The sequence below is a fragment of the Pieris brassicae genome, chromosome Z, assembly GCF_905147105.1.
Source record: "Pieris brassicae chromosome Z, ilPieBrab1.1, whole genome shotgun sequence".
NCBI lineage: Eukaryota > Metazoa > Arthropoda > Insecta > Lepidoptera > Pieridae > Pieris > Pieris brassicae.
Window position 1 is genome coordinate 11,240,836 of NC_059680.1, and position 26,334 is coordinate 11,267,169.

General features: G+C 32.8%; 2 protein-coding genes across 2 annotated transcripts; one reads left to right on the plus strand and one right to left on the minus strand.

The window, feature by feature from the left end:
• Nucleotides 1–9,853: 9,853 nt before the first annotated feature.
• Nucleotides 9,854–12,160, minus strand: LOC123718945 (transmembrane protein 208). Its single transcript, XM_045675955.1, has 4 exons — nucleotides 11,936–12,160; nucleotides 11,519–11,674; nucleotides 11,093–11,229; nucleotides 9,854–10,830 (listed from the first exon to the last, which is right to left on the minus strand). The coding sequence occupies exons 1-4, from the start codon at nucleotides 11,942–11,944 to the stop codon at nucleotides 10,611–10,613; spliced, it is 522 nt and encodes a 173-aa protein (XP_045531911.1). The 5' UTR covers nucleotides 11,945–12,160; the 3' UTR covers nucleotides 9,854–10,610.
• A 1,043-nt stretch (nucleotides 12,161–13,203) lies between these two features.
• Nucleotides 13,204–24,682, plus strand: LOC123718922 (protein disulfide-isomerase A5). The gene is made up of 12 exons (XM_045675920.1): nucleotides 13,204–13,399; nucleotides 13,744–13,976; nucleotides 14,170–14,377; nucleotides 14,980–15,108; nucleotides 15,769–15,869; nucleotides 17,477–17,622; nucleotides 19,021–19,151; nucleotides 20,992–21,150; nucleotides 21,487–21,625; nucleotides 21,896–22,095; nucleotides 23,664–23,838; nucleotides 24,371–24,682. Exons 1-12 carry the CDS (start codon nucleotides 13,370–13,372, stop codon nucleotides 24,625–24,627), a joined length of 1,908 nt encoding a protein of 635 aa, XP_045531876.1. The 5' UTR covers nucleotides 13,204–13,369; the 3' UTR covers nucleotides 24,628–24,682.
• The last annotated feature ends 1,652 nt before the right edge of the window (nucleotides 24,683–26,334 follow it).

Below are 26,334 nucleotides of genomic sequence, written 5' to 3' on the forward strand. Positions count from 1 at the left end.
GTCACTTTCGACAGAATTTGATGTGATTATTTGCCTTTGAGAGCTTAGTCTTAACAAAGACTACAATATCGACAATTACCTCTTCATCAGTGCACAATGTATGTCCAGCGAGCATTGTCTTGAGATCTGAAAACATCGGTGGCGGTCACTCAGATCTGGAGCATATCAGGATTCTCAGGTCGCTTCACTTTTTGGTTATCCAAAATTATTTTATGAGGTTTTTAGATGTTTTATTGGTCTGCCTCTTTGTCCACTCCGTGCATCGTCCTCGGTGCTCATTACGTCTCGTTTATACTTAGCAAACTACTTCTCCTGGTCCTGCTCCTCTGCTGTCTCCTGCTTCGAGTCCGAATAATGTTTACCAATCCAAGCCTTGGCTTCAATAGAATTTTTTCGCTGAAAAGCAGTGATTTATAAACACGAAATTCCATTTTTTTTTAAACAAACAAAAGTTTCTTCACTCAAAATAATATCTTACAAACTAATAGTACGGCAGTTGTCAAATATATACACGTGCCTGAAGGTTATGGCTAACAAAATATAATATTTATTTAATACTAGTAGCGTCATCTATTTGTCAGCCTAAAAATTTTTCAGCTCACCTAAATAATGTATTTATTCCATTTACGGTTACGCCAGCTATATTATTAACATTAACTCGAAGGAGTATTCGTGTAAAATCAATTTGAGTCGCAGAAAGTTGACTAAAACTAATTAGTTTTCAGTTTTAATTATAGCAATACCATTTGAAACATTAAAATTCCGTAACCAATATTAAATTTTTAGAAACTAAAACATATATGTTTTCCGTTCTATAAAAAATTGTGATAATACTACTTTTATTTATTAATGGGCATTTTAGTATATGAAAACAAAGAGTACTTTTTGGACACCTACATATAGCGTAAATCCACGCCTAAATGGGACATGGGCAGGTGCCCAGGATACAGATATATTATTGTTCTTTATAGGGAGGCATCTTCTCGTCTCCACGCTCACGCTTGAGTCGAACATAAATCAGGCAAGGTTCTGCACTTTCCATCTAAAGAGAGAATCTACCAGTCTAAACCCTGAAGACTCCCTTTAAGGTGTAGATGTTATTATATATCAACGATCAGAATAACTTCGTGAGCGTGTTTCAGGGTATGACGTCATAACTATGCAGGTGTCGTTACAGGTGCACCGGTGGTTTAAAAACTTTAATGCATAATGAAAATCCAATATTCCATTTCATTAAAATTTTAATATTTTATTATACTTAGGTATACAGTTTTGACTTCGTAAGAAAACAGGAATTTCATTACATACTTCGTATTTAGATCGATTAGTGGGGTTTTTTCACTTGCGCTAATTATGATTCCTGTATGTCAAATCCGTTTTTCACATTCAGGAGTATTACTTAGCAATGTCCCAACGATAAATCTTTCCGTTAGTTCATAAGAGCCAGTATGAATACAACAATATTGATTTATATTTGACTTTAAAAACCTATTCCTTCGAATTTAAGGCAATATAATCTTTTGTTTCAGTACTTGAAATGCGAGATTTACATCGTACAATCCTACATCCACCCTAAACCCCTAACAGTCTGAATTTTGTACTTAACGGCTTACCCGCTTAGTTTAGAAGCCAAATGCTTATCAATAATGCAAGATAACACAAACAATGAAGCATGGATATGAAGATGGCAGCTTGACGTATGTGTTCGACACTATCAATTCAACTGCCCCTAGTGCACACGACTGACAGGTATACTGTAAATCGTTTGATAAACCGACTTAGCGCATTGACTTAGATAGCTCGACTTATAAATTCTCTTATATGACACTTTGTTTATAACTTCAAACTTACTATTGTGTTTTATAGATAAAAAATAATATTATTGTTCGGTTTCTGTATGGTGGCGAGTTTTATCATATTTGTATTGTAGCGTAGCCGCAATTTGAATTTGACAAATCAATCATCCAGTTGGTCTGAGTAATATATTAGGTCCTTACATATGAAATTGGCGTTTTGTATGGGAGGAACAAAAGTCGAATATTTTTAAATATAATATATTTAATTAATCAAAGTATGAACCATTGTTTTCTATGCACTTTTGCCATCTCATAGGTAGTTCATCAATCCCTTTACTAAAAAAACCGGTCGGACGGGAATCAATAAAATCTGTGAAGGCGATTTGGACTGCCCCATCAGAGTTAAATTTTTTCCCTTGCAAGAAGTTGTCCAAATTTCGAAAAAAAATGGTAATCTGTTGGAGTAAGGTCCGGGGAGTACGGAGGATGTGTTAGACATTCCAATTGAAGCTCTTCTAATTTGGTAGCAGTGGCGTGGAGCGATTGACCAGCCTAGGTTGTTTAGCCGCTAGTTTTTCCATCATGGTTTGCAATTGCTGACATTAGACATCAGCAGTAATAGTCTGGCCAGATTTGAGAAAACTGCAATGAACAATACCGGCACTAGTCCACCAAACCATTGCGCTGAGTGATTCCGATGATCGTAAAGAATCCATTCTTCATCACAGGTAATGATTCAGTTTAAAATACCTTCATTATTATGCCGGTTCAGTAATGTAACGCAGCAGTCGACGCGCGTTTGCCAGTTTGCTTCAGTCAATTCGTGAGGTACCCACCTTTCAAGCTTTTTAATCTTCCCAATTTGCTTCAAGTGAATTAAAACAGTTTTATCACTAACACCGCAGCCTGCAGCCAACTCGGACGTGGTTTGCGATGGATCCGCTTCCACAATAGCCTTCAATACTTCATTATCAACTTGGGTCTCAGGCCGTCCACGGGGCTTGTTCTGCAGGTCGAAATTTCCAGAACGAAAACGTTGGAACCAAAAACGAACTGTGTTTTCTTTTGCAACATGACCGCCATACACATCATTCACCCTTCGAGTCGTTTCCGCAGCACTAGTGCCACGGCGGAACTCGTACACGTAAATAATGCGTTACTTTAAGTTTTCCATTTTATAAAATGAGTGACGCAAACAGAAAAAAACAAATGAATGACGGTCATCGCAGCACAAATACATGAGTAAATAGCTGTACAAATTTAAATTTTGAATTCCTTACCAAAGAGGAGAACATCGTGATTAAAGTGGCCAGTACGAAATTCGCCAATTTCATATGTAAGGACCTAATATTTGAATAAAAATATATTTTACCCTGGCATGTACCAGTCTGGCAGACGTAGACTTATGATTTCAGATAGGCTTTTAGGAAATAGCCTGGACTCAACCAAACAAAGAAAATATCCCTTTACACTAAAAATCTTTTCCGATGATTTTTTGACACCCAATTTCGATATAGACCTTATATAGCCCACTGGAGGGATGGAGCCGCAAAAATGCGCTCTCGCACCCCCGATGCGTCACCGCTACCAATAGGGGAATGCAGGCGCGCTATACCTGGTCAGGTCTGATCGATCATCGGAATTGGCTAAAAGACTAATCGAAGCATCTAGAAGCAGTTTCCGTTTCCCTCAGGATGGCTGACGTCGACGCGCAAGTCTCATTCGGTAAAGAGAATGATTTCGGCATTGGGGCGATACAACCTCAAGCACTTCTCAACGTAGCAACGATGTAGCCGGAAATCTGATGACGATGTCAAGTGGTCGCAAACTCTAAAGTAAGTGGTGCAAACGCTCAATATTGCTATATGAAAATTACCTAGCCTTACTAGTATATGAAGGCGTACGAACGTAAGCTCCGCTACATTTGCACTTAGAGAGTAATTGAAAAGGCTTACGTACTCTCATCCTAGACGAGTTTCAAGCGCCCGTCAGGTTTCGTTACACAATCTGAGTCATGTAAAAGGATACGTATTCCCAGAGATACAACAAAATTTATTTGTAACACACAAATATACAGTATTTACAATATTCTTAACCTAATTATTATATAATAATAATTACAGTAAGAAAATCGGTTGTCTGTAAAGTCGGTTTACTGACGATAGTTGAACGTGAGTACGTCATAAGAAAATACTGACGAAATGGTTGCTTTTTCAAAAGAAAATTTTAATTTTATTTGTTTGATATATATTTTGTATGGATATAGAGAAGTAGGTAAATGGAAATCACAATTGAATTGATCAAGTTACATTTATTTGTACTCATAAATACAATTATATAATTTTTTTTTCATCGCTCACTTGAGAGACCGATGTCGAACGCTGTCGAACGCGGAGGCCAATTGTGCCTCTTTGTCGCTCGTTCCGCGCTCTCGCTTACACTTCAAGCCTTAAATGGAACATCTCAGAGCGAGGTAATGCCGCATGAGTCATGTTTTTTCGTGCGTGCAGCCGGTTTCATCGAATTATAAGACGTTGTCACGTCAAAAATTGTAACAAATGTTTGTGATTTAATATAACAAATTAAAAAATACCTTTACTGCTGGAAGTATTTCCTCGTTGTACTTATTCGTTTAGTGAAGAACCAGCTCTGGGGTCACCTTTATTTAGCGCCTATGAACCCCTCGCCCCCGTCTCTATTTCAAAGAGATAAAATCAAAGTTCTAGAAAAGACTTATAATTGAACCGTTTATTATTGCCCGTCTACTCTGCATAGATAATACTAGGACATTGTCGGTAGCCCCAGTTGTTTTATAGAATAACAACTGAAGATGGCTCTCGTTTGACAAAGTATTGACGAGCATAAAAACGTATGTCAAATATTTATACAAATATATGAACGCGCGAGTCTGTATTATTTATATTATAGAGTCTGTATTATATATATTAATACAGTGCTGTATTATTTATTACTTAGTAGTACGGAAATAAGACGATAAATATAAGGAAAATAACATATTCTATTTATGAATGGGTATCTATACTGTAATCTTTGTAACTAGAGTGGAGGACTCACGACGGAAAGAAATTGCAAGTATGGACATGGAGCACGCATTAAAAGGGTTGAAGGAGGTATATGTACAGAATATAAGGATGCTAAATTTGGAATAACTATTTGAGCATAAAGCGTTCGTTATAATTAATACCTCATAGGCTTAGGGCAAGCGTGAGTATGTACTAGACTCTTTACGTGATACTTATAAACAATGTGGAATACATTGTTTCATTCATTCTATTAAGATGTAAATTATTTATCAAAATAATTTAATTGTTTAACCCTTTATATATTTTAAACAACACTACTTCACAACTCGAATTTTAAACGAATACAATTTTTAAACAATATTTCTTACTGGGCTTCAGTTGCTGGAGTCAAACGAGAAAATATACTTTCGCAATATCCACACAATAAATAATATTCTGTTCTGATTACATTTCTAACAAATCTCGCTCCATTTCTTTGGTTGACCTTTTTTCAAATTATTATTTAATAATTTCAAAGAACGCATGATTAAAGTATCCCTGCTTGATACTTGACGGATAGAATTCCGGTACAGGTGAGTTTAGAACGTAGAAAAAACATATTTTCTCTTCGGTAGTGGCCGGTATCATTTTTATGCAAAATTAATTAAATTAACAAAAGCTACTTTGTCACAGTTTTAATTAAACATTTGTGATAAAGCGAGACCCTGTCCCTGTCATAAGAGCTTGCTTGCTTTATACATTAAAGCGTTTTTCTTTTATTTGTTTTATAGATATTTATAAGACCCCTAAATAGTAGCCTCTCGTACAAAGGCAGCAGGGGAGAGTCAGATCTCCATTTTCCTAAAAAGGGACTGCTCAAAAGGCTTGTCAAGTCGGACAGTCAACTAGTAATTGAATTGAATTGATAATAAACCACCGTTGGGTCGGTTTTTAAACATCAAATTAATCGCTATGGCTTCATATGGGTCTTACAAGGGATTTAAATTTATAGACATTTTGTAAATTTCATATTTTTTTTATAACAATGACGACTGTCTAATTAAAAAATATAATGTCATTGTACGTATATTCTATAACATCCTAGCCACCAATTGAACCAATGGAGTACACAGACTAAACAAATGTACGGGTAACGAATAATCGTCAACTCTAGGCGCTAATTCGTTTAATGATTGGTATGTGGTATATCAACACCAAATTGCTATAATAAAGATCCGGGTTCAGAGCATGTTTGAACGATAATTCGTTGGATTTATAACTATATATAAAGTAAAATAAAATATATTTATCATGGAATATAAGATATTTTCATTCACTTGAATCGGTAAACATTCGTACTCATCGGCAAAGAAGACAGCGAGTGTAGGCCAAGAGAAAAAGCCGGCGTAAAAAACTCTCGGTACTCTTTTAAAACAAATATTGCAAATTAATTAGAAGCAGCCTGTCTAGCACTAGTCCCAGGCCCTTTTATCAACTAGATAATTGTTAACTTTGTAGTAAGCCTTTTTACACTTTACACAGCTTTTCTTTAACACATATCTTAAATTTATTAAATGGGATAATAAAAAGGGATTTTATTAAGGAAAAGTATCCCTTTTCCCAAAAAAATATGACTCACTTTAGATATTCTAGTACACGGAAATTGCAGCCTGCGTTTGTTCCGAGTATTATGCGTATATTCTATTCCAGTAAACTCACTATTTTTGTATACATACATAATATTTTCATAAATATATTAATTTCCATGAAAAATCTCTCAGAGATTCCCTACATTTTAAATTATAGATTGCACGAATCGCTAGAGCACATCTGCAGGAGGAAATAGTTTCGAGTTTGAAAATACAAGTTGATTTATAAAATATACTATGATATTCACAATTCTAAACTAGGTCTACGTTATATTTTTACGACATTGTTTGTCCATACAATAAGTTATTTTTAATATTGATATCTATTGGGCAATATCCTATACATTCGGAGGCAAATGCGAGATTTGCGCGTCCATACGTCGGCTTGTCCTCTCCCTAAAATATGGCGAGTAGCCAGATGACTGGATGTATCATACCCGTGAACTATGGGTACTACTGGTGACTGGTCGGACTTGAATCCGTGTATGTGGTGACGTTAGTTATTTCGCCTATGTATTTGTGTGTTCCCACGAGAATGTATGTGCGTGCTCCTATTTCACCATTCCTACTGATGATAGAGGACAGATCTTTGTCTTTAATTTATTTTATTATTATTAATTACTTAAGATGTCATGTGAAACATGGTGTAATGGTTGCAGCTCCTTACAAACGTTCTGTAACACAATAAAAACTTGGCGATTAAAAAGAGCGGCGGAGAGTTTCTTGCCAGTTCTTCTCCGTTCTACGCCCTTGATTTGAGAACTGGTAAATGTAAAATTAGAAGTATTTAATGTATATTTCTTTTTTTTTACGTTCATAAGTGTACATTGTGTTACCTGTATGAATAAATGATTTTAGACTTGTGACTTTTATAACGTTTTATAAGCTTCGTTTTAAGTTTCAGGGCATTAATTAATCATTAAAAAGAACTTGTTTATTGAAAAAGGAATAGTTGTTTCACAGACAGTCTGGACGTGTGGATACCACATCCTGTAATATTAACTTAAAATTTACTTATTTTGTCTCTATATTTATAATATATACACCACACATAACATACCAAAGCAATAATTCTACTAAAGCGGCTCAGGTATAGAACATTCTACATCCAGTGTGTCGATATACCTATGGATATATGGACCCACCAGAAGCAGACTACAATTGATTAAACATAATTTCCATTTCGACCGATAAATTGATATCAATTATGATATTACAATGGCGTACCCATACTACATACACTATACCATCAGGGTCATGAATGTACATCGATTAACGCTGTGAGGTATTTCAATCTTGTCACCGCAAACTATGGCCCACCCACTATGTTTAATTTTGGGGGGCTAGCAATGCATCGGCCAGAATTAACAAAGAAACGTGGGAAATGTCTCGTACATTTACGTTCGCATGTACGTTTATTAACGAATTTGCAGAAAGATTGTATTTTCTTTTAATTTTATTTATTTACACTTTGTCTCAGTAATATTGAAATACAGTTCAATTTAAATAATTGAATAAAAGTAAATTGCGACCTTATAGCTTTCGAGCGATCTTTTTCAGGCAACCACTGTGAGGAAAAAACATTAAATTACATATTATATGGTGTATTACGGGTGTAATACTTGGGATAATCGTATTAAGCTGGAATTTAATTGTAAGGTAATTCAGTGAAATAGGATATTTTTTTTAACTATCAACCTGCATTATTTTATTTTAAAAAATACTTCCATTACGATAAATACATATTAGTTTCCAAGGCATGTTTTTTGCGATGCTAGGAATTAGAAGCAATCAATTTTCAAAAATCTAATAAGTAGTATTTTAATTACGATCGCATAATTGTTGTGGTTAAATCAATACGAATAAATTGTAACGAGTGCGAGTCTAAACTCGTGTGACCGAACCAGTCTATAATTAGTAATTAATAATTACTGATGTGTACCATATTGCGTTTCTATCGACAACAACTGCATTGCTTATTCATACCAAAACGTTTCAGTTTATAGGTCACTAAATGAGGATCCATTAAGCAACGAAACGATATGCGGTAATTTACTTATTTTTACTTATGCAAAACCATGTTACCTACACTCATAAATTGTATGACTTCGACATTTACAATTCGGTAAATGTACTTATACATTTAATTTCAATACTTATACCCATTGTATAATTCACAATGCTTACATTGTTAATAATATAGATGTAAGATAACTTTTTAAGTTGCAACGGTTAAGTTGAGGCAGAGTTAGAAAGCCAATTAGAGGTAGCAGTTCATGAAAATTTCAGAACAGATGCCGGAGTTTGCTAAGTTTATTTGTTTGTGATGTATTTTCCTTGTGCTATTTCTGAAGGTATCGCTAAAATCCTTGTTGTTTAGACATTTATTTATTTATACATAGCCAAATTCTAACTGAAAATAACAAATGCAAATGCAATTAAGCTATTTACACAATTGACTGTAAACCTCCTGCTATCCTTTAATCTTTTTCAGGTATATTTTTAAATCACAGTATATTTCCCCCATACGGTTCACAAATTGAGAAACCCATAAAGCAACGAGAGTAACCAAGGAATGGGAGCTTGTTGACGCTGGACAGTGCGAGCCGAACGCACAGCAAAAGGTTATTGCAGCGGTAATAATCGTCCGGAACGTACAGTCTTATGATCACTCCCAGCAAGTATGCGCTTTCCGTTTCGTTCTTAATCACGCTTAAACCAAATTTGATTACAGCTAAATCCCTACGAAATTCTTATGAATTGTACCCTAAAACACCCATCAAGAACTTAGTAGGAGTAAAAATTGTACCTTCTTTTATAAAAAAATTTAAGGAACTTCTGCACCCTTTCGCAATCATATTCCTATAATAACTTTCATAAGGGGACCATATGACTCAGCTGGTTTCAAGAATTGACCTTACTATTGATGACTATAGCACCCTAGTAACAGTATCCGAAGGACCAACAAAATTTCGCAGGACAAACCCTCATATCCTAAATGTATCATCCCTAACCGTCAGAACTTGCTCCGCAAATGAAAGGTCGGGATCAAGCAAACCATCCAAGTAGCGGACGTTGTCTACGCGGCTAATAAATTTATACTAGTAACCATGGATTTCCGTATTTAAACAAAGTTTTATGATTTTTAAATTAGACCGGTTCCAAACCCAGAGGACCCTTCGGGTGCTGGGTGTGCACGCACCCTACTTTTTTTTATAAAAATATATAAATTAATATTTACAGTTAATACTGTTAAGAAATTTTATATTGAATGTTAAGAATTTTTTCGATATTGTATATAAAAACCACAGGATCTGTATCTTTATTGGAAGTTTTAGAGAACCTGAGCCAGTGGAAAAAAAAATATTGACTGTCAGAGTTTATTTAATATAATTGATATACATTATGCTTTCATAAACATCCAATATGTTGATTATTATATTACACAAAATACATCCAGAGATTTAAAAACATTTATCTATAATACCAACCTTTTTAGTTGTTAACTTTATAAAACTTAAATAATAACAAACTAAATAATAATACCACTTTTCTTAATAAATCTGCAAATAAAAAATTATAATGATATTTATTACACCATAGTACATCTATCACATTCATATAATGTTTAAGAACACCTAGTAAAAACAGCTGAGAGTAAGAAATATAACAACACCAAGAGTAAAAATATAAAAAGGGTTTGAAAATATAAAACTGGAACCCTTAAACTATACTTAATTTACTTGACCTAGACCCAAAACTGCCAAATTTTTTGATGCTATGCAAAATTTAACCAACATATTTAGCACCTTAGGAAAGTCTAACTTATTAAATTTATAAAACATACATGGCCTATTTTCCCATGTAAGTTGGACTTTAAAGATAAGTAATGTGTTTTTTATCCTTCGCTACTTTTTATGATTTAAAAGTGATATTAGTTTTAATTTTTTGCAAAATTTTAAGTTCACCTTAATTGACCTATAATTTAGAACAATAGATCGTAACACACTAACCATTGGTATTGACCAAGTAAATTACAATAATGATTTCAAACCATATTCTAGAGCAATTAACAAACATAGATGCAGATAATCAAAATATTTCAATCTACGACATAAGTTATTTTGAGAATAGAGGTTTTTTTACTGATGGCGCCTCATCCTGCGCTCAATTTTTTTCCTTTTCTTTTCATCTTGCTCGGTGTCTTCAGGTGCCTCTTGGAAAAACCATGGGGCTAACAAATTCTTCCATATAAGCCAAAATGCACGAGCAGGTATGAGAAACAATAGGAGCCAGAAGTAATTGGACATCACTGCTGTGATGTGTGCTATTGCCGTTAGAATCACGATATCTTTGATATGCCTAAAAGAAGTTATTGTTGCTTTAGTAACCCTTCCAAAAAACTGTTGCACTTGTGGACTCAAAAACCTAGCAAATTGAATTGTTTCCGCCATGCGAGTACTGTGGCTAATCCCATTTTGACTTACCCCAAAGGCATGACATGTTATAGACCACAAGTATCTGGACTTGGTACATACAAGTGCACTTTATATTTTCAACATTTTTGCAGTAACAAAAGAGAAAACAACTCTCAACATAAAAGAAAAAAGGAAATGATACTTACTCGCCCATTCCACCTTCCATGTTAAGATCCAGGCCTGGGTCTATAAGATGTCCAAGTTCAGAATATGTTGGCCGACTTATGTATCTCATCAATTGGTAGCTCCCAAGGTAAATAACCAACACAAATACATTCATAAACTGTAATGAAGAATATAAATGTTATTAAAATAAATGTCCTTTTTTGACTTATCAATTATTATTTTTTTCCTTTATTATAGCTATAACAATAATGAAAATCAACATGCATGACAATGCAAATGCAATAATAATGATGTTTATGGGTATTTTACACAAAATAATTAGGTAGTTATGACATGAATATTATCGTTCACATGTATCAGTTTCTTTTTTATAAAACAACAATATCCAATTTCATTGAACTCATTGTTAAATAAATATTTATTAATTTTTAACACCAATTTATTACCATTAACCAGGATCGGACTTCATCATGATAAATTCCAAACATAACAGAGTTATAGAATAACCCAGAAGCTCCTGCCATGTTCCTATAGAAGCTGATTGTAGCTTCATTTTCCACCAATATCTGCTTGGCGCCTTTTGTAGGAGCCTTTTTTGGTGGCTGAAAACAAAAAAAACAAAGGTGAAAGGTCATGCATCAAATGTGTAGTATATTACCATAGCAACGCTTAGCTGAAAATCAATATAGCATTTCCGGAAAACTGTGCAATATAAGCGATGCGCAAATGAATGTTATAAGCGCTATACATTAGATATACGATAATGGTAAATCCCGTATAAAATATATAATTAATACCAAACAACATAATAATATTTGTTATGCAATCATTAAAATTAATTAAAATTTAAAATATTAACTTACAGGTGGCATCTTTTAATTTAGGTTTTCTTCCCGTATTAATGAAGAATTGCCAATAAAATTGGTTAACACCCACTTCCAACCGGTTTTTCGAAAATTTATAACTATTTATAGATTTATACTTATTACAAAGATATTTATTATTTAAAAAATACTGATTTTACTAGTAACGAAAGGCAAAAGTGAAAAGTGCTATTAGCTAGTGAGTTGAGGTGTGGAGTCTGGACTGTATATTGACAATTGGCATATTCATTTATGTCATCATTCGTGGAATGTTCTGAAAGATGATATATATATATATATAAATTTTTTAAATGTTAGAGTTACCAATCATCTCAATTTAGCCCATTTTTTTATATTTAATACACAAAAAAAACTTTTATTTAGTTATTTTATATAGTATTGCTTTTGAGTTAGCCAAATCACCTTTAAACTAAAAGTTAAATAAAAACTATTATGTAAAATAATTATAAGTTTATAATAATACATAGCTTCAATCCGGTAAAAAAGTGTTTTCTTTCAATGCGTAAAAGCTATATTAACAAAAGACAATACTATAAATAGAAGCTGTTTAACTTAAGATTTGTCGTCTTATGTCTAATCTAAGTAGTCAGTAAATCCGAATACTTCGTTAAGTAATTTAACAATATGGTGTTCATTCTTCTTTTCTTTTCTTATTCTTGTCTATAAAAAAATATGTAATTGCGCTAAAATCATAAGATCTCTTTTATCAGTATATTATACAGTTTAAGATTTTTATTATTTCGTTAATGACAGATCATTGTTTCTTTATATTATCGTGTTACCTACAATAACACAAGTAATTTACCATAATTGAGACAAAATTATGACAAACAGTGATACATTGATTTTATTACGTCTTGTGATTACAATGTGACCAAATGATCTGACTTTCACAAATGTAAAGTATCAACTCGTACGATATTATGGTATTACTAAAGTTGAAAAGTTAGAAGTATCAACCATCAACATTTGTTGAAAAGTGTTTTCCAGGCAGCTTTCCTTGGGGTTCTAACCCAAACTGGAAAACTGCTGAATTAAATGTCTAATTTTTTTATTTAACATGGGGCAAGCGAACAGGAGGCTTACCTGACGTTAAGTGATACTACCGCCCATAGACACTCACATTGCAGATGGCTTGCAAGTGCGTTACCTATCGGCCTTTTAAGAATTGGTAGATCTATGGTTGCGCAAGGTGTTTGGTTAGTGGTGAAGTCTGTGGACGTGACGGTGACCGGTGAAGTTTCAACTTTCAAGTTAGTAGTCGCGAATCGCGATTATTCGGTATTTTTCTAGGTATATTTGAATTAGTTATAACAGTTTTACGTTTTTGCTTTAAAATAAGATTGAACTTTTTGTAAACGAACCTTATAAAGAATAAACTTAGGTTCAGCTGTGTTAATACATATACAAAAAATGCGCCGTTTAGCTTTTGCCGAGTGTTTGGTAAGTTTTAAAATTTAAGTAGTTGAATCTCATAGATACATTAACTATTAAGTAGTAGGCTGTAAGTTACTGCGATATGTTTACAAAGCATGAAGTTCCTATGTTCTAATGTTGTTGAAGTTCTTGCTATAGAAAAAATACAAAAAAATAATGTGAAAGGCTGCGGAAAGGACTTTAAATTAAATATGATGCTCCCACGTTGTCATTACTTTCGTATAGGCAGATAATTCAAAATAGCGGTAATAACCCGCAATAGCCTTAATGGAAAATAACTTGACAAAAACTATCTTTTCACTGGTCATTCTAATTAGTTTGATGAGTAATTTCTTAATTTACGATTTCAGCTATTAATATTGTTAATATGCATACATAATTCAACTCAAGTAAAGAAACAAACATCAATAACTCAAGTAGAAGACCTTAAAGAGTTCAAAAAATTAATGAAAACAAAAACGAATGTTTTAGTTTTATACATAAATATTCAAAAAGAGGCTATGCCTATTTTAAAGACATTCCGAGAAGTAGCAGATAAAATGAAAGGGCAGGCTACATTGGTGTCAATTAATTGTGCTGGAAGGTAAGTTAAACACATGGACCAATAATGTATTGTTAAACTTTCACTAAATTATCATAAATAAATAAAAAACTTCTTGTAATGTGTAGAAAATATGAACATACAACAAATTTATCAAATTAAATTATATTCACCATTTGGTACCCATAAACCAACCCTACATATAAAAGTGACAAATAATTAAATATGTTAACAGTGAAGGAAAAAAGCTTTGCAAAAAGTTGAAGATTGATAAAAGCAGTCCTTACTTTATAAAGCACTTTAAAGATGGGGAATTCAATAAGGATTATGAGAGAGCAGAAACAGTGAATTCTATAGTAAATTTTTTATTGGAACCTACTGGAGATGCACCATGGGACGAAGATCCTTCAGCTAATCATATTTATCATTTAGCTAATTCTATGGTAAGCACAAACTACTAGTTTATTAACATACCATTATAAGTAATTAAACTTAAATTTACTAAAAAAGCTTTTTTTGGAAACATGGAATGGAATAGTGTTTGTATTACCAAAAAGTGAATTTGATCCTAAATTCTCATTTGATGGTTATCAGTTTCTTTATTTAAAGGATACTGAAATGAAATACTGATTGTTACTATCACAATACTTGTTTTTTACACTATGAAGCACAAAATGAGGTAATGAGGTTATGGTGTAATGGTTGCTTTTCTTTCAGTCTAATTTTCATTACTTCTATTTACCATCTGTAAACCAAAATTATTGTAATGAACAAGAGTAGCAGAGAGTTTCTTGCTAGCTCTTCTAGCCTGCTCTACACCATTGATTTGGGAACTGGAATTTAAAACCTTCAATAGTTACCTATATGATTTATTATTTGAGTTGATTTGGTAGAGTAGTTTTTCTTTGCCTTTCTTTCACATACACATATACTATGCCTATTTTTATACATTTGTGGGTTGATGCTAATACTTTTTTATGTGATTGTAACTTGTAACAGAGAAACCAATGAATGAATAACTTTATAATATATATTTCTATTTCAGGCTCTATCTAGCTTTCTCAAAAAGTGTGCAGCAACCTCAATGAAGTCAATAATTATGTTTTATGCTCCTTGGTGTGGGTATTGTAAAACATTGAAACCTGAATACTCCATGGCAGCTTTAGACTTAAAGGTAAAATGGTTGTTTAATATATAGTCAAAAGATTTAGTTGGCGGTCTTTCATAATAATAATCCAATTATCCAATCCAATCCAACATTAGTATTGTCTTTTGTTGACATGGCTTTTACACATTAAGAAAACACTTTTTAAACAGATTGAAGCTGAAGATTGATCTTGACATTGTCAAATATTATATAATATGTGAATGTTTCGTTTTTTTATAGACAAGTAGATTATTATCTTCTTCAGTGCCTCACGCATGTTATCAATTGTTTAATCAAGTCATGCTGATTTCCTTGTGTTTAGTTGTACAAACAAGTTTGTTTAAGGCACCTCAGAGTTTAAAGAGGCACACTCCCCACTTTTTTATGTTTTTTCATGTTCAATTTTGTTATTATTATTTAATAATTCAAATATACAATGCACAATAATTTTATAAGTAGCTTTTCTGACTAAAATATAAGAAAGACTCTCTCTCTCGGCTTCTTATAAAAATAAAAATAAAATATTTTTTATAGACTTTGTCACTCAGGAATACTTTATTCTAATGCTGCAAGAATGTAATTAATCCAGTAGTATTTGAGTATCATTACAAACAAAACATAAATGTTTGATGATGAACATACAATTTTGTAAAATTAGTTCAGAAATACATTCATATTTATTCACAGGGAGAAGCAATGCTGGCAGCAATCGATGTATCAAAACCTCAGAATTCAAAACTTCGTTATGAATACAACATTACAGGATTTCCCACTCTGCTATACTTTGTGTAAGTATTGCATTATTTATAATTTTGGTTTGATTTGTACTTATACAATACAATGTACAAATAGTACAATGTTGTGTGCAACTGGTGGCTTTAGATAAAGCTGGTCCAGAGGGGGGTCATGAACCCCTCCTACTGCCCGGATACGTTCTAAATTGATATTCTATATAGAAACAATCCAAATAGTTAATTAATTAATTAATTTATTCATAGCCTTATATCAGAAATACATAATATATGTAATTATTGTTTTTCTTAAAGTACTGACCCCCAATTATCCTTATTGTATACCAATCTCGTCCAGGTCTTAGTTTTTCCAGCCATTTCCATGATTTCATTGGCCCACCTTTTAAATTGCCTACCTCTGTTTTATTTATGGACTCTTGGTTGCCATAGTGTTATACTTTTGCTCCATTTATCTGCTCCTCTTATGGTATGTCCAGCCCATTTACATTTCAGTTTTATATGTAACATCAGCACACTCTGTTTTATCTCTTAAATTCTTATTACTTATTTTGTCAATTATTCTTTTCATTATAATACTTCTTTCCAAGGCTCTCTGGGTTACGCTTAATTTTTTTCATAACTTCTTTGAGTGAACAATCTTTGTTAAATGATGGTTGGATATAAGTTGGCCTAAATATAGATATTCTGATACATAATCTATTGTGTTCTCATCTATTTTTATTACTTTGTAATCCCTACCATTGGTCATGTTTTTTTTATGATCATTAAGAGTCCATCTTCTTTACCAGCTGTATTTAGTTCTAAGAGCATTTGTTGTAATTTTTCTGACGTATTGGCAAAGATAACTATGTCGTCCGCGAATCTCAGATGAGTCAGTTTCTCGCTATTTTTATTTAAGCCTTATTCTGTGCAATCTAACTTTCGGAATATTTATTCTAGAACAGCTGTAAATGTATTTATGTGTAGTGTTACCAAACTTATTTTTTTGTTTATTTTCTTTTATTTGTTATTTAACATGTGTTGTGACCATTTTAGTTTGTATATGAAGGTGTGCTTTTCAAATTTATATCCTGTATTGTGTGGCAAATGTAGAAGACATTCTTTTTACTAACATTTACTAAAAATCTCAAACAATATCTTGTCATCAATTATAAATTTGTTTTATGTAGAAATCCTAAAGTAAAATACAGTTTACATGCCAATAGGAAGAGACGGGCTACTCACAACACAGGGAATCCCAGTGTCGTGTGCACTTTATTTTAGCTAACTGTATCTACTAAACAAATAACTAAATAAATAACTTTATTATACACAATAAAGTTATTTATTTCTTTCATTTGTTTTTGTTTGTTTCTTTTTTCTTTAAATAATTACATGGCGATTCTGATTTCTATAAATATTGTTCGGTAGTGAGCCATGTTCGCAGTGCGAATAGGATTGATGACATTCTCACGTGACGCCTTTCAGATCTTCCATTAGAGACCTAAGGTCACTAATAGTAACCTTTTGCCAAAGTCCAAGTTAATCAAACTTTAATCTAGTTTCAAGAGCTGTGAAACTATTTCTTCTGTACGAAGTTTGACGTGTTTGACAAAGACAAGATTGTAATATGAATTAGAATATGGCTATTGAAAAATTTACAGAAAAGGCAGTTATCGTACGGTGTACAATGGGGATAACAAGCGCGATGCGATAGTGATGTTCATTCGAGACCCGAGTAGTGTACAGGAGATGAAGAAGGAAACACCAAAATCCTGGGACTTGGATACCGAACTACTACACTTGACAGGTAATATAAGCACGTTTTTTTAAATTTACATTATCATAATGTATAATTGTCGAATAGTTTAAGATCTGGTTCGGCACATTTAAATTAAGATGTGTGATTTAAAAGAAATATGTATATATATATATATATATATATCAGCTTAAAACTCGTATATAGGATAGGTTCACATAACCGGCCGCAGTCCATGACGGTTCGGGTTATTTTTTTAAAAATACGGATTCATTACAATAAAAAGTTTAGCTCAAATACGCTCGCAAATAAGACACTTAATTTTTTTTATTCATTCGATATACGTACTAAAAAGTATTTAATGGAATCAATCTATACTAATCTAAGCTGTGTCGTATTCTTTTTTTATTCATAAGACCTCATTTATTATTTTTCATAATTCCAACATCTGTCATGTCAATTATTCTTGCTGGCTTCAGATTGCTATTTTTTAAACGATGCTAAAGCGAATACGGTATTATTTAGGTATTTTTTTTAATTCAACTTTTAACTAATACTTACTAGCTTGTAGTTGTGTAAAAAAGATTTGCTATAGCCGTGTTGGGTACATTGGTAAATATATATCGTATATAGACACATGTTTAGTCAACCTTGCCATACAACTTAGAAACCTATGTTCACGGGAATAATTTATTAATATTTTTTATGATATTAGCGCATACCTAGAGTCAATATCCAATACAAAATATAGTATAATTAGATAAGGTAGCCGATGTTACAAGATAAATAAATAAACTTAAGTGCAAATGGTTGAAGAGGAACAGAACGGCTAAAATAAAAGAGGAAGAAAATTGAGAAAATGGATAGACAAAAATTAAGGAAACCAGGTACATGGCAGAAAGTGGCCAAGTTTAGACAGGAATGGGATTTGGGGGAGGCCTTTGCCAGAAAAGGGCACACACATATTTAAAAATAATGAGATGAGAAAACAAAAGTATGTGGAATATAAGGATTATTGTTAACTTAAAAACTCAAGTGGAATGTCATCCGTATAAAGTGGACTTCGGGGGGCAGGGGCTTCGACTGACTCAAATTCTTTCAGTTTTATTCTTTCATGACTCTGATGCAATTATAGTATTATAATCCATAGTTACATTATTGAATTAAAATTACGTAGAAAAAGCGAATGCGAATTGCGTTTAATAATTAATGTAAAAACATGAAACGCAATGTTCTAGACAAAGTAAAATACTCTTACTAGATACTAGAGACTGTCAAATTGTGTTTACGCTGTTATAAAAAGACAAAACTGGGTAGAGCCGTGCTTGTTAATAAGAGTTTTTTTTAATTAGGCGGTTAATGTTTAATCACAAAAAACATTATATATAATTTATAAATAAATATAGATGTATGGTTACTGTGAGGCTGGAGTTTAAAATTATATTTCAGCGGAAAGCTTTGATTCGACATTGAAACATGTCAACAGCGCATTGGTAGTGTTCTACGCACCTTGGTGTGGTCATTGCAAGCACTTGAAGCCGAATCTCATTAAAGCTGAAGAAAGTATGAGGACGCAACAGGTGAGTGTTTTAAGTATTTATATGTATGAGTGAAAACATTTATTTAATTTTTAAGAACGGGTATTTTAACACGGTGATATTTGTTGTCTTATATATTTATTGAAGTTTACCACGTCATACATAATGCTATAGCGTATATATGTTACAAGGTTGGTGTTGGTTCCACTCTCGAATATATCCAGCTCCGGATTTTCCTGAACTGAATTTGAACTGTGTTTCCCAACCTATTTTGTACCATGCCACAGCTTGGCAAATTCTTAGGATTACCCCCCCCCCCCCCCCTATATATTATTATATTATGTTTGATTCATTTGATTACGAAATGCTCTCTTAAGAAACTTAAATTAAAATATAATGAAAAAAATAATAAATTTTCGAATAGACCTCCTTTAACAAGCAAATTGCCCTCAAATGAAACACTGGTTTAATCCATTATAATCTCGTAAGTTCTGCTGATTTTAAACCTTGCCTTGTATTATACCTAGTCCAGGCATAAGTACTGTTACAAATTAAAAGGCATTACTTCATTAAGTAATTATTAAAATGTATACCTACATATGTTTAAAGTCTCACCAGAAAATTAAAAATATTCTATTCGAAATGACCTTTGGCTTTTATACAGGCCTTAATAAAGGGAAATTTCGTCACTGCTCGCTCCAAAGATTTTTTAAGAGACCCAATGTCGCCGTGTCGCTTAGAGCAGGCCATGTCCTAGACCTAGACCATAATTTGAAGTCTAAAGGGTTGAGGCTAGATGAGGGCCAGTCTTCACCACTTATAAAGTCCGGCACTTTGGTTTCAAGGTAGTCCGTGCCAGGTGCAGTTTCCTGCGGGAAAGTCCACGGTACATTTAAAAAAAATAAATATTGCTGAGACGTTTCACAACATGATCCAAGACTGTATCTTGATACACTTTGGCTGAAGTTTTTCACTCCTTCTTCATAAAAATTTAGTTTTGTGACTCCTTGATAAGACACGCCCCACCAAACCATCATAAACGCAGAATGATGGCCACGTAGTACCTTTCCGACCACTTGAGCAGCGTCTTTAGACACACTGTGAGCATAGACTTTATCAATTTGCTTATTGTAGTGTTCTTCAGTAAAAAAGTCGGCTCATCGCCGCATGATGCATTATGAGACTACGAAGTAGAGCTGACGACATCACAAAATACACTGGCTAGTTTACAGCTTTTAATTTTGTCCAGGTCTCTGCAGCTTATCTCTACCCCCCGGCAAGGGAGCCTATTACCGGGATGTGAGAAAGTAAACGATATGATTGTTTGCTGAACAGCACGTCAAGTCCATTTGTCTTTCGTTTTTCTCACCTCCAGGTCTTTCCAGCTTCAATTTTCGTTCGTCAATTTCCAGGCCGGTTTGAGTCTTATCTTTTCATGTATTGTATTCATGTATTTATTTGCATTCCATAACGTTTACAAAAGATGTTTATGAGGCTTAAAGCTAGGTACAATATTATGGACCCTGTTAGGGCACAGCAAAAGAAGGCATTACGAAACCTATATAACATAGCTAATAGCAACACAATAAAAAATAGCACATAAAACTTCACACTCCCGGCTAGTACCAATTACATAGAATAACATTTTTTTATTTATTGAATTTTGTATATTTAGGGATTAATAATCATGAAATTAAGCTATATTTTTATCTTCTAGGTACTCATTAACGCTATAATAACATTTACGTATAAGAAGTTTTTTTAGTTTGTTTGTGAATATATGTATCTTTTTTCATTTCTTAGTGTCTCCGGTACTTCAGTCTGGAACCCAAATCTTCTTTTGGGTTCCAGACTGAAGTACTGATACTTATAAAAATTCCAGATTGCTGGTATGATCGCAGTTGTTGATGTGACGTCAGAGCAGAGTTTGGGGTCAAGATTCAATGTCAAGGGATATCCGTCGATGAAGTATTTTAACAACGGCGAATACAAGTATGACGTGAACTTCCGCACTGATGATAAAATTGTTGAATTTATGAAGGTATGATGTTTATTCAGTATTTTTAAATATTATGCCAATAGTTTTAACTTTATGCCAATTATTTAAATTTTTTTGAAAAAAAAAAATAGCTTTTTAATTTTTTAATGGGCCCATGTAGTCCTTGTTATGTGTGTTTGATAGTTAGACAACCTACCAATCCATTATAATGTCAAAGATAATTGTTATAGAAATTTAACTAGCAGATAGCATGTAGGTGTTTCGATGTTGAGACTGTCGCACATGGACACGTTGCCGGCCTTTTAATAGTGGATAAAATGTGAAAGTTTTTAGTAAAAAAGTTCTCAAATATAAATATTTGTTTGTTTAAATATTTAGAACCCCCAAGAACCAGTCCCCACACCACCAGAAACGCCATGGTCTGAAGAAGAGACATCAGTGCGTCACCTCTCATCAAACAACTTTAAACGCTCGCTTAAGAAGGCGGCACACGCGATAGTTATGTTCTATGCTCCATGTAAGTATATAAACATTTTACATAATAATAATAAACCTTTTTATTTCCTGTTTCACAATCTTTGGTAGTTGCTATATTACAGTAACCAAAAATATTGATTTTTGTTACTAGGTTAGCTTAGATTATGTTTATTAATATGTTATTAATATATATAAAATGTTACCGGAAATGTATGAAATCTAGGAATTATACAATGATGTATACACAAATCCTAGGAAATTTATATAATTCGGAAGCTATTTAGGAAATGTATAAAATATTGTTTTCCAGGGTGCGGTCACTGCAAATCGACTAAACCGGAGTTCGTAAAGGCCGCTGACACATTCGCGGATGACCTGATGGTTCTCTTTGGGGCCGTTGACTGTGTGGTTGAGGAAGACATTTGTGCTAATTACAAAGTTAAGGGATATCCCACATTTAAATACTTCAATCATTACGAGCGAGTTGAAGATTATAGTGGCGGGAGAAAGGTATGGTTTTTATTTATATTAAAGAGTCCCCCATGTCCCCCCACCCGGAGCCTGAAGTTCTCGCTTTCTTCCTGATCTTTTCTCTGTTTAATTATAAACATCGTTATGGTCGGGTTATACTTATAATATATAACTTTATTACTAGAATACACGGGAAACTTGAAATTAAGTGTAATCTTAATCACTCTGAAATAATATCCCAGAAGAGATTCTAGAAATTCCTACTCATAAGTTGTACTGTGATAGAGACAAATGAGTACAAATCAACACATTGAATAGATATCGATACGCAATACCCACAACATACAAGAAGCAATAGCTCTTAAAATCACGAAATATACATAATATTTATTTATTTAGTAACACTTCGTTGTATTAACATAAAATTGACAAAATTAAACGAAAAAAATATAAATGAGATAAACTAAGCGAGAAGTACAAAATACATAATACAAATAATTATATATACAAAACTAAACTAAAAAGGACATGTGAAACACGATAATTATTGATCAGTCTCACGGCATTTAGTAATGTCATTTTGTCCACCACCTGAATAATCTTGACCTTCCGAAATACGTACGCATGAGGATAAATTTTTTACGGATGAAACCCAATAATATTAATATTAGTGTCATGAATGTTGAAATTGTTGATGAAAAGGGAGGGAGCGATTGAGACCGATTGAGAGAGAGTGAGAAAGGGTGAACGTAGCATGAAGCAAATAGCCATGGAGCGAGAGTAGGGAGACGTGAAAAAGAACGAGAGAGAGAGTGAGATAGAGCGAACGTCGCATCACGCACAGTGCCGTGGAGTGGGTGGTGGAAGAGAGCTATAGTGAGAAAGATTGAGAGGGAGATCGAGAAAAAATATGTATTGGTTGATGTATTCGTGTAGAATTTTATTAATTTATATTATTATTGAACATATAAAGTGTGAATATAGATGTACAAATACATGGAGTGATTATATACTGGTACATGATCGTCTATTGGGGCTTTGACATTAGTAATAATTAAATAAGGCATGTGTACATTGTACGTACGCATTTTTTTACATTAAGTTTTTACCCACAAGGTATCGAAAACTAGTCGTCTATTTGGCCCTAACATTAATATGGGAGATTATTATTTGTCTTGTACGTATTTTAGTTGTAGTAGTTGTAATACTGTTTGAATTGGATAAATTAGTCTGGTCACCTATTAAGGCTTCCACGTTTCGTATGTGTCCAAATGTCTCTGTTTATTATTTTTTTGTTTTTTTTTTATAACAGAGAGTAAACGAGCAGGAGGCTCACCTTATGTTAAGTGATACCGCCGCCCATGGACACTCAATGCCGGAGGGCTCGCAACTGCTTTGCCGGCCTTTTAAGAATTGGTACGCTCTTTTCTTAAAGGGCCCTAAGTCGAATTAGTTCGGAAATACTTCAGTGAGCAGTGGGATCCACATAACGGTGGTGTGCAGCAAAAATTGCTTTGAAAAACGCTCGGTCGTGAAATAATTCAGCACGAATTTCTAGTATAGTTAAATTGCACTATGCTTTTTCAGTGGTGATTTATTTTTTTCAGAGTGAAGATTTCGTAAAGCACATACATACACAGATAGATGGTCAGAGGCAAGAGGAGGGCAGGAAGAGTCATACAGTGACCGGGTTCGGAATAAATGTGGTGCAAGCGAGTGATGCAAATTTCGAAGAGATCCTATCTGACTCTGTTCCCAGTTTTGTTATGTTTCATGCTCAGTGTAAGTTTTATCTATATGGTCAAATTCAAAAATCATTCATTCATATAGCTAACACAATGTACACTTATGAACGTCTAAAAAAATAAATATACATTAAATGCTTCTTACATTTACTGACAGTTCTCAAAGCAAGGGCGTAGAACGGAAGAGAAGAACTGGCAATAAACTCTCCGCAACTTTAGTGTATATCTCCAAGTATCGACAAAACTATTTTAGAAACACTTCTAAAAGAGATGTTATGTTTTTAAAATGACCATAAATGATAGAACGAAACAGTGGATTGGATTGGACAATCTTTCAGTGATGGGAACTGTATTTAATTATATATATAATTAAAAGCCTAATTTTTTTTATCGTTAATATTCAAAATCGAGAATTACGTATGAAAGCCATACTTAGCTCTAAGGCACTCCGTGTCTACTAAATTAACTCAAATTTAGTAAAAAATTGTTTATAGGTAACATTGTTTCAGTCTCATAAGTCTTCCTGCTATATATACTGTAATAGTTATTAATTGTAATAACAATTTCAGGGTGCGGCCACTGTAACGAGATCAAGCCGTCGTTTAGCCGCTTAGCAACGAAACTTAAAAGCGAGAATGCGAAAATAAAACTAGTGGCCATTGACGTGACTGATAATCCGAAGGCTACAGATTTTGGGGGCATTAAATCGTTGCCAACATTAAAAATGTATGCCAAGTCATCTGAAGTGTCAGTTTACGATGGAGATAGATCTCAAGATGATATGTATAACTTCTGTAAGAGCTTGCAGGTGAAAGATGAACTGTGATCCGTATATATATATGGGTAGCAAAATCATGAAATTTACTTATATCATTAAATTTTTATAATATCATTATTTTTTTATAATATCATTAATTTTTTATAATATCATTAAATTTTCATAATTATTTCATTAATTTTTATTATAGCTGAATATATGTTTAATTATAGTATATCAGCTAGAAATGTGTAAGATAACAATGTCAGAATTGTTATCGTGTCAAATATAATAATTATATAATTGTTCGTAAGACTCAATATTTAAAAAAAAATGAAAAATAACAATTGAATGAAGTTTTTTAACGGATTAATACATGTATTTACAATTTATTTAATTTTCAACTTATAATTATTGGGTATTGCGAGGAATTTACTTAGACACCTCATGACAATTTGCTAGTCTAGTTTTTATATGAACATAGAAATACTAGTCCAGACAAATATACCAGTTGGTATTCATTCTCAACAAGTTTTTTTTGTAAATAATAAAACTAATTTGTCCATAAACTGTTTAAAATACCTGACAGTTCTGAATCTAATTCTCCTTGACTAAACGTAGTCAAGACAACTTGTTGGGAATTATATAAACTGAAAACTTTTTGAGCGACTTTATCAAAAATGTGTTAAATCTGTATGTGATATTTGTGTATGACTAAGATTTTTAAACTTGTGTTAAATTTTTTATATGAAAATTTATTAGATTAGTCACAATAAGGGGCCAATAAAAAATCGGTTTTTGACAACACATTTATTTCGAAACCGTTACTAAACGAAATTTTTACTAAATATAGTTATCAATGTCATTTTGGTATATGGTAGATAGTAGATGAAGCGAAATTTAACGTAACTAAACTGAAGTTTAAAATATAACTATTGCTACACGAGTTGTCATCTAGCATTTACGGAATTGACTTGAAAGTTTATAAAAAAAGCGAAACTATTTGTCTAGCTAGGGCAGATTTTGACATATTAATATACGATAATAATGCTAGGGGAAAAACTTTTTGGGTTGAATTTAATATTAAATTTTTTTTTATTTAATTGGTGCAGAAACTATCTTCAAAATAATAATAATAGCTAGAATTTTATTTCGAATGTATTAACATTGTTTTTAAACTTAACATAATTAAAAATGAATGATTTCAATAGTGTTACTGTAAATATTAAAGTTCCTATGAAAATTTAATCATAGAAAATATTAGATTTTATGCTTACCATAAAAATAGGCCAAAATATCTCTTGATAAGTTACTTACTATAAAGTGATAATTAATAATAAAAAATCGTAAATTCTTTCTCCTGTCAAATTTAGTCTTTTTCTTTAATAACGGTTTCGAAATCGAGGTGCGATATATATATTACTGGATTTCACATATATATATATATAGTCAGTTCATTTCTAAAATTACTTTATCATATATTTTGTCTGGACTAGCACTTAGAGATTCAAAGTCACACTTTACTAGCTTTGATACATTTTACTTCGTCATTATTCACGTAATTATTGACGCAATGGAATTCTTAGCATTTATATATGTTCCGTAACTGTTACATTCCAATTTAAAATAGTGGCTTTGGCAAAGCCACGAATTTTCATTTATACCCGGAAATATTGCTCTATTGAATGAAGTATTCAATAGTTTTCACACTTTTGTAACGACTCGCAAATGCAATAACAGCCCTAAGCAGTGAAAACCGCGTGTACACGCTGCCCT

Excerpts from the sequence above, each read along its gene's own strand:
- LOC123718945 (XM_045675955.1), bottom strand. Across the intron at positions 11,230-11,518 it reads AAGTCCGATCCTGGTTAATG|TTTATGAATGTATTTGTGTT; the intron begins GTAATAAATTGG and ends TCTTCATTACAG. Across the intron at positions 10,831-11,092 it reads ATGGAAGGTGGAATGGGCGA|GCATATCAAAGATATCGTGA; the intron begins GTAAGTATCATT and ends AACTTCTTTTAG.
- LOC123718922 (XM_045675920.1), top strand. The coding sequence starts at position 13,370 with ATGCGCCGTTTAGCTTTTGCCGAGTGTTTG. Across the intron at positions 19,152-20,991 it reads AAAGTATGAGGACGCAACAG|ATTGCTGGTATGATCGCAGT; the intron begins GTGAGTGTTTTA and ends TAAAAATTCCAG. Across the intron at positions 22,096-23,663 it reads ATTATAGTGGCGGGAGAAAG|AGTGAAGATTTCGTAAAGCA; the intron begins GTATGGTTTTTA and ends TATTTTTTTCAG.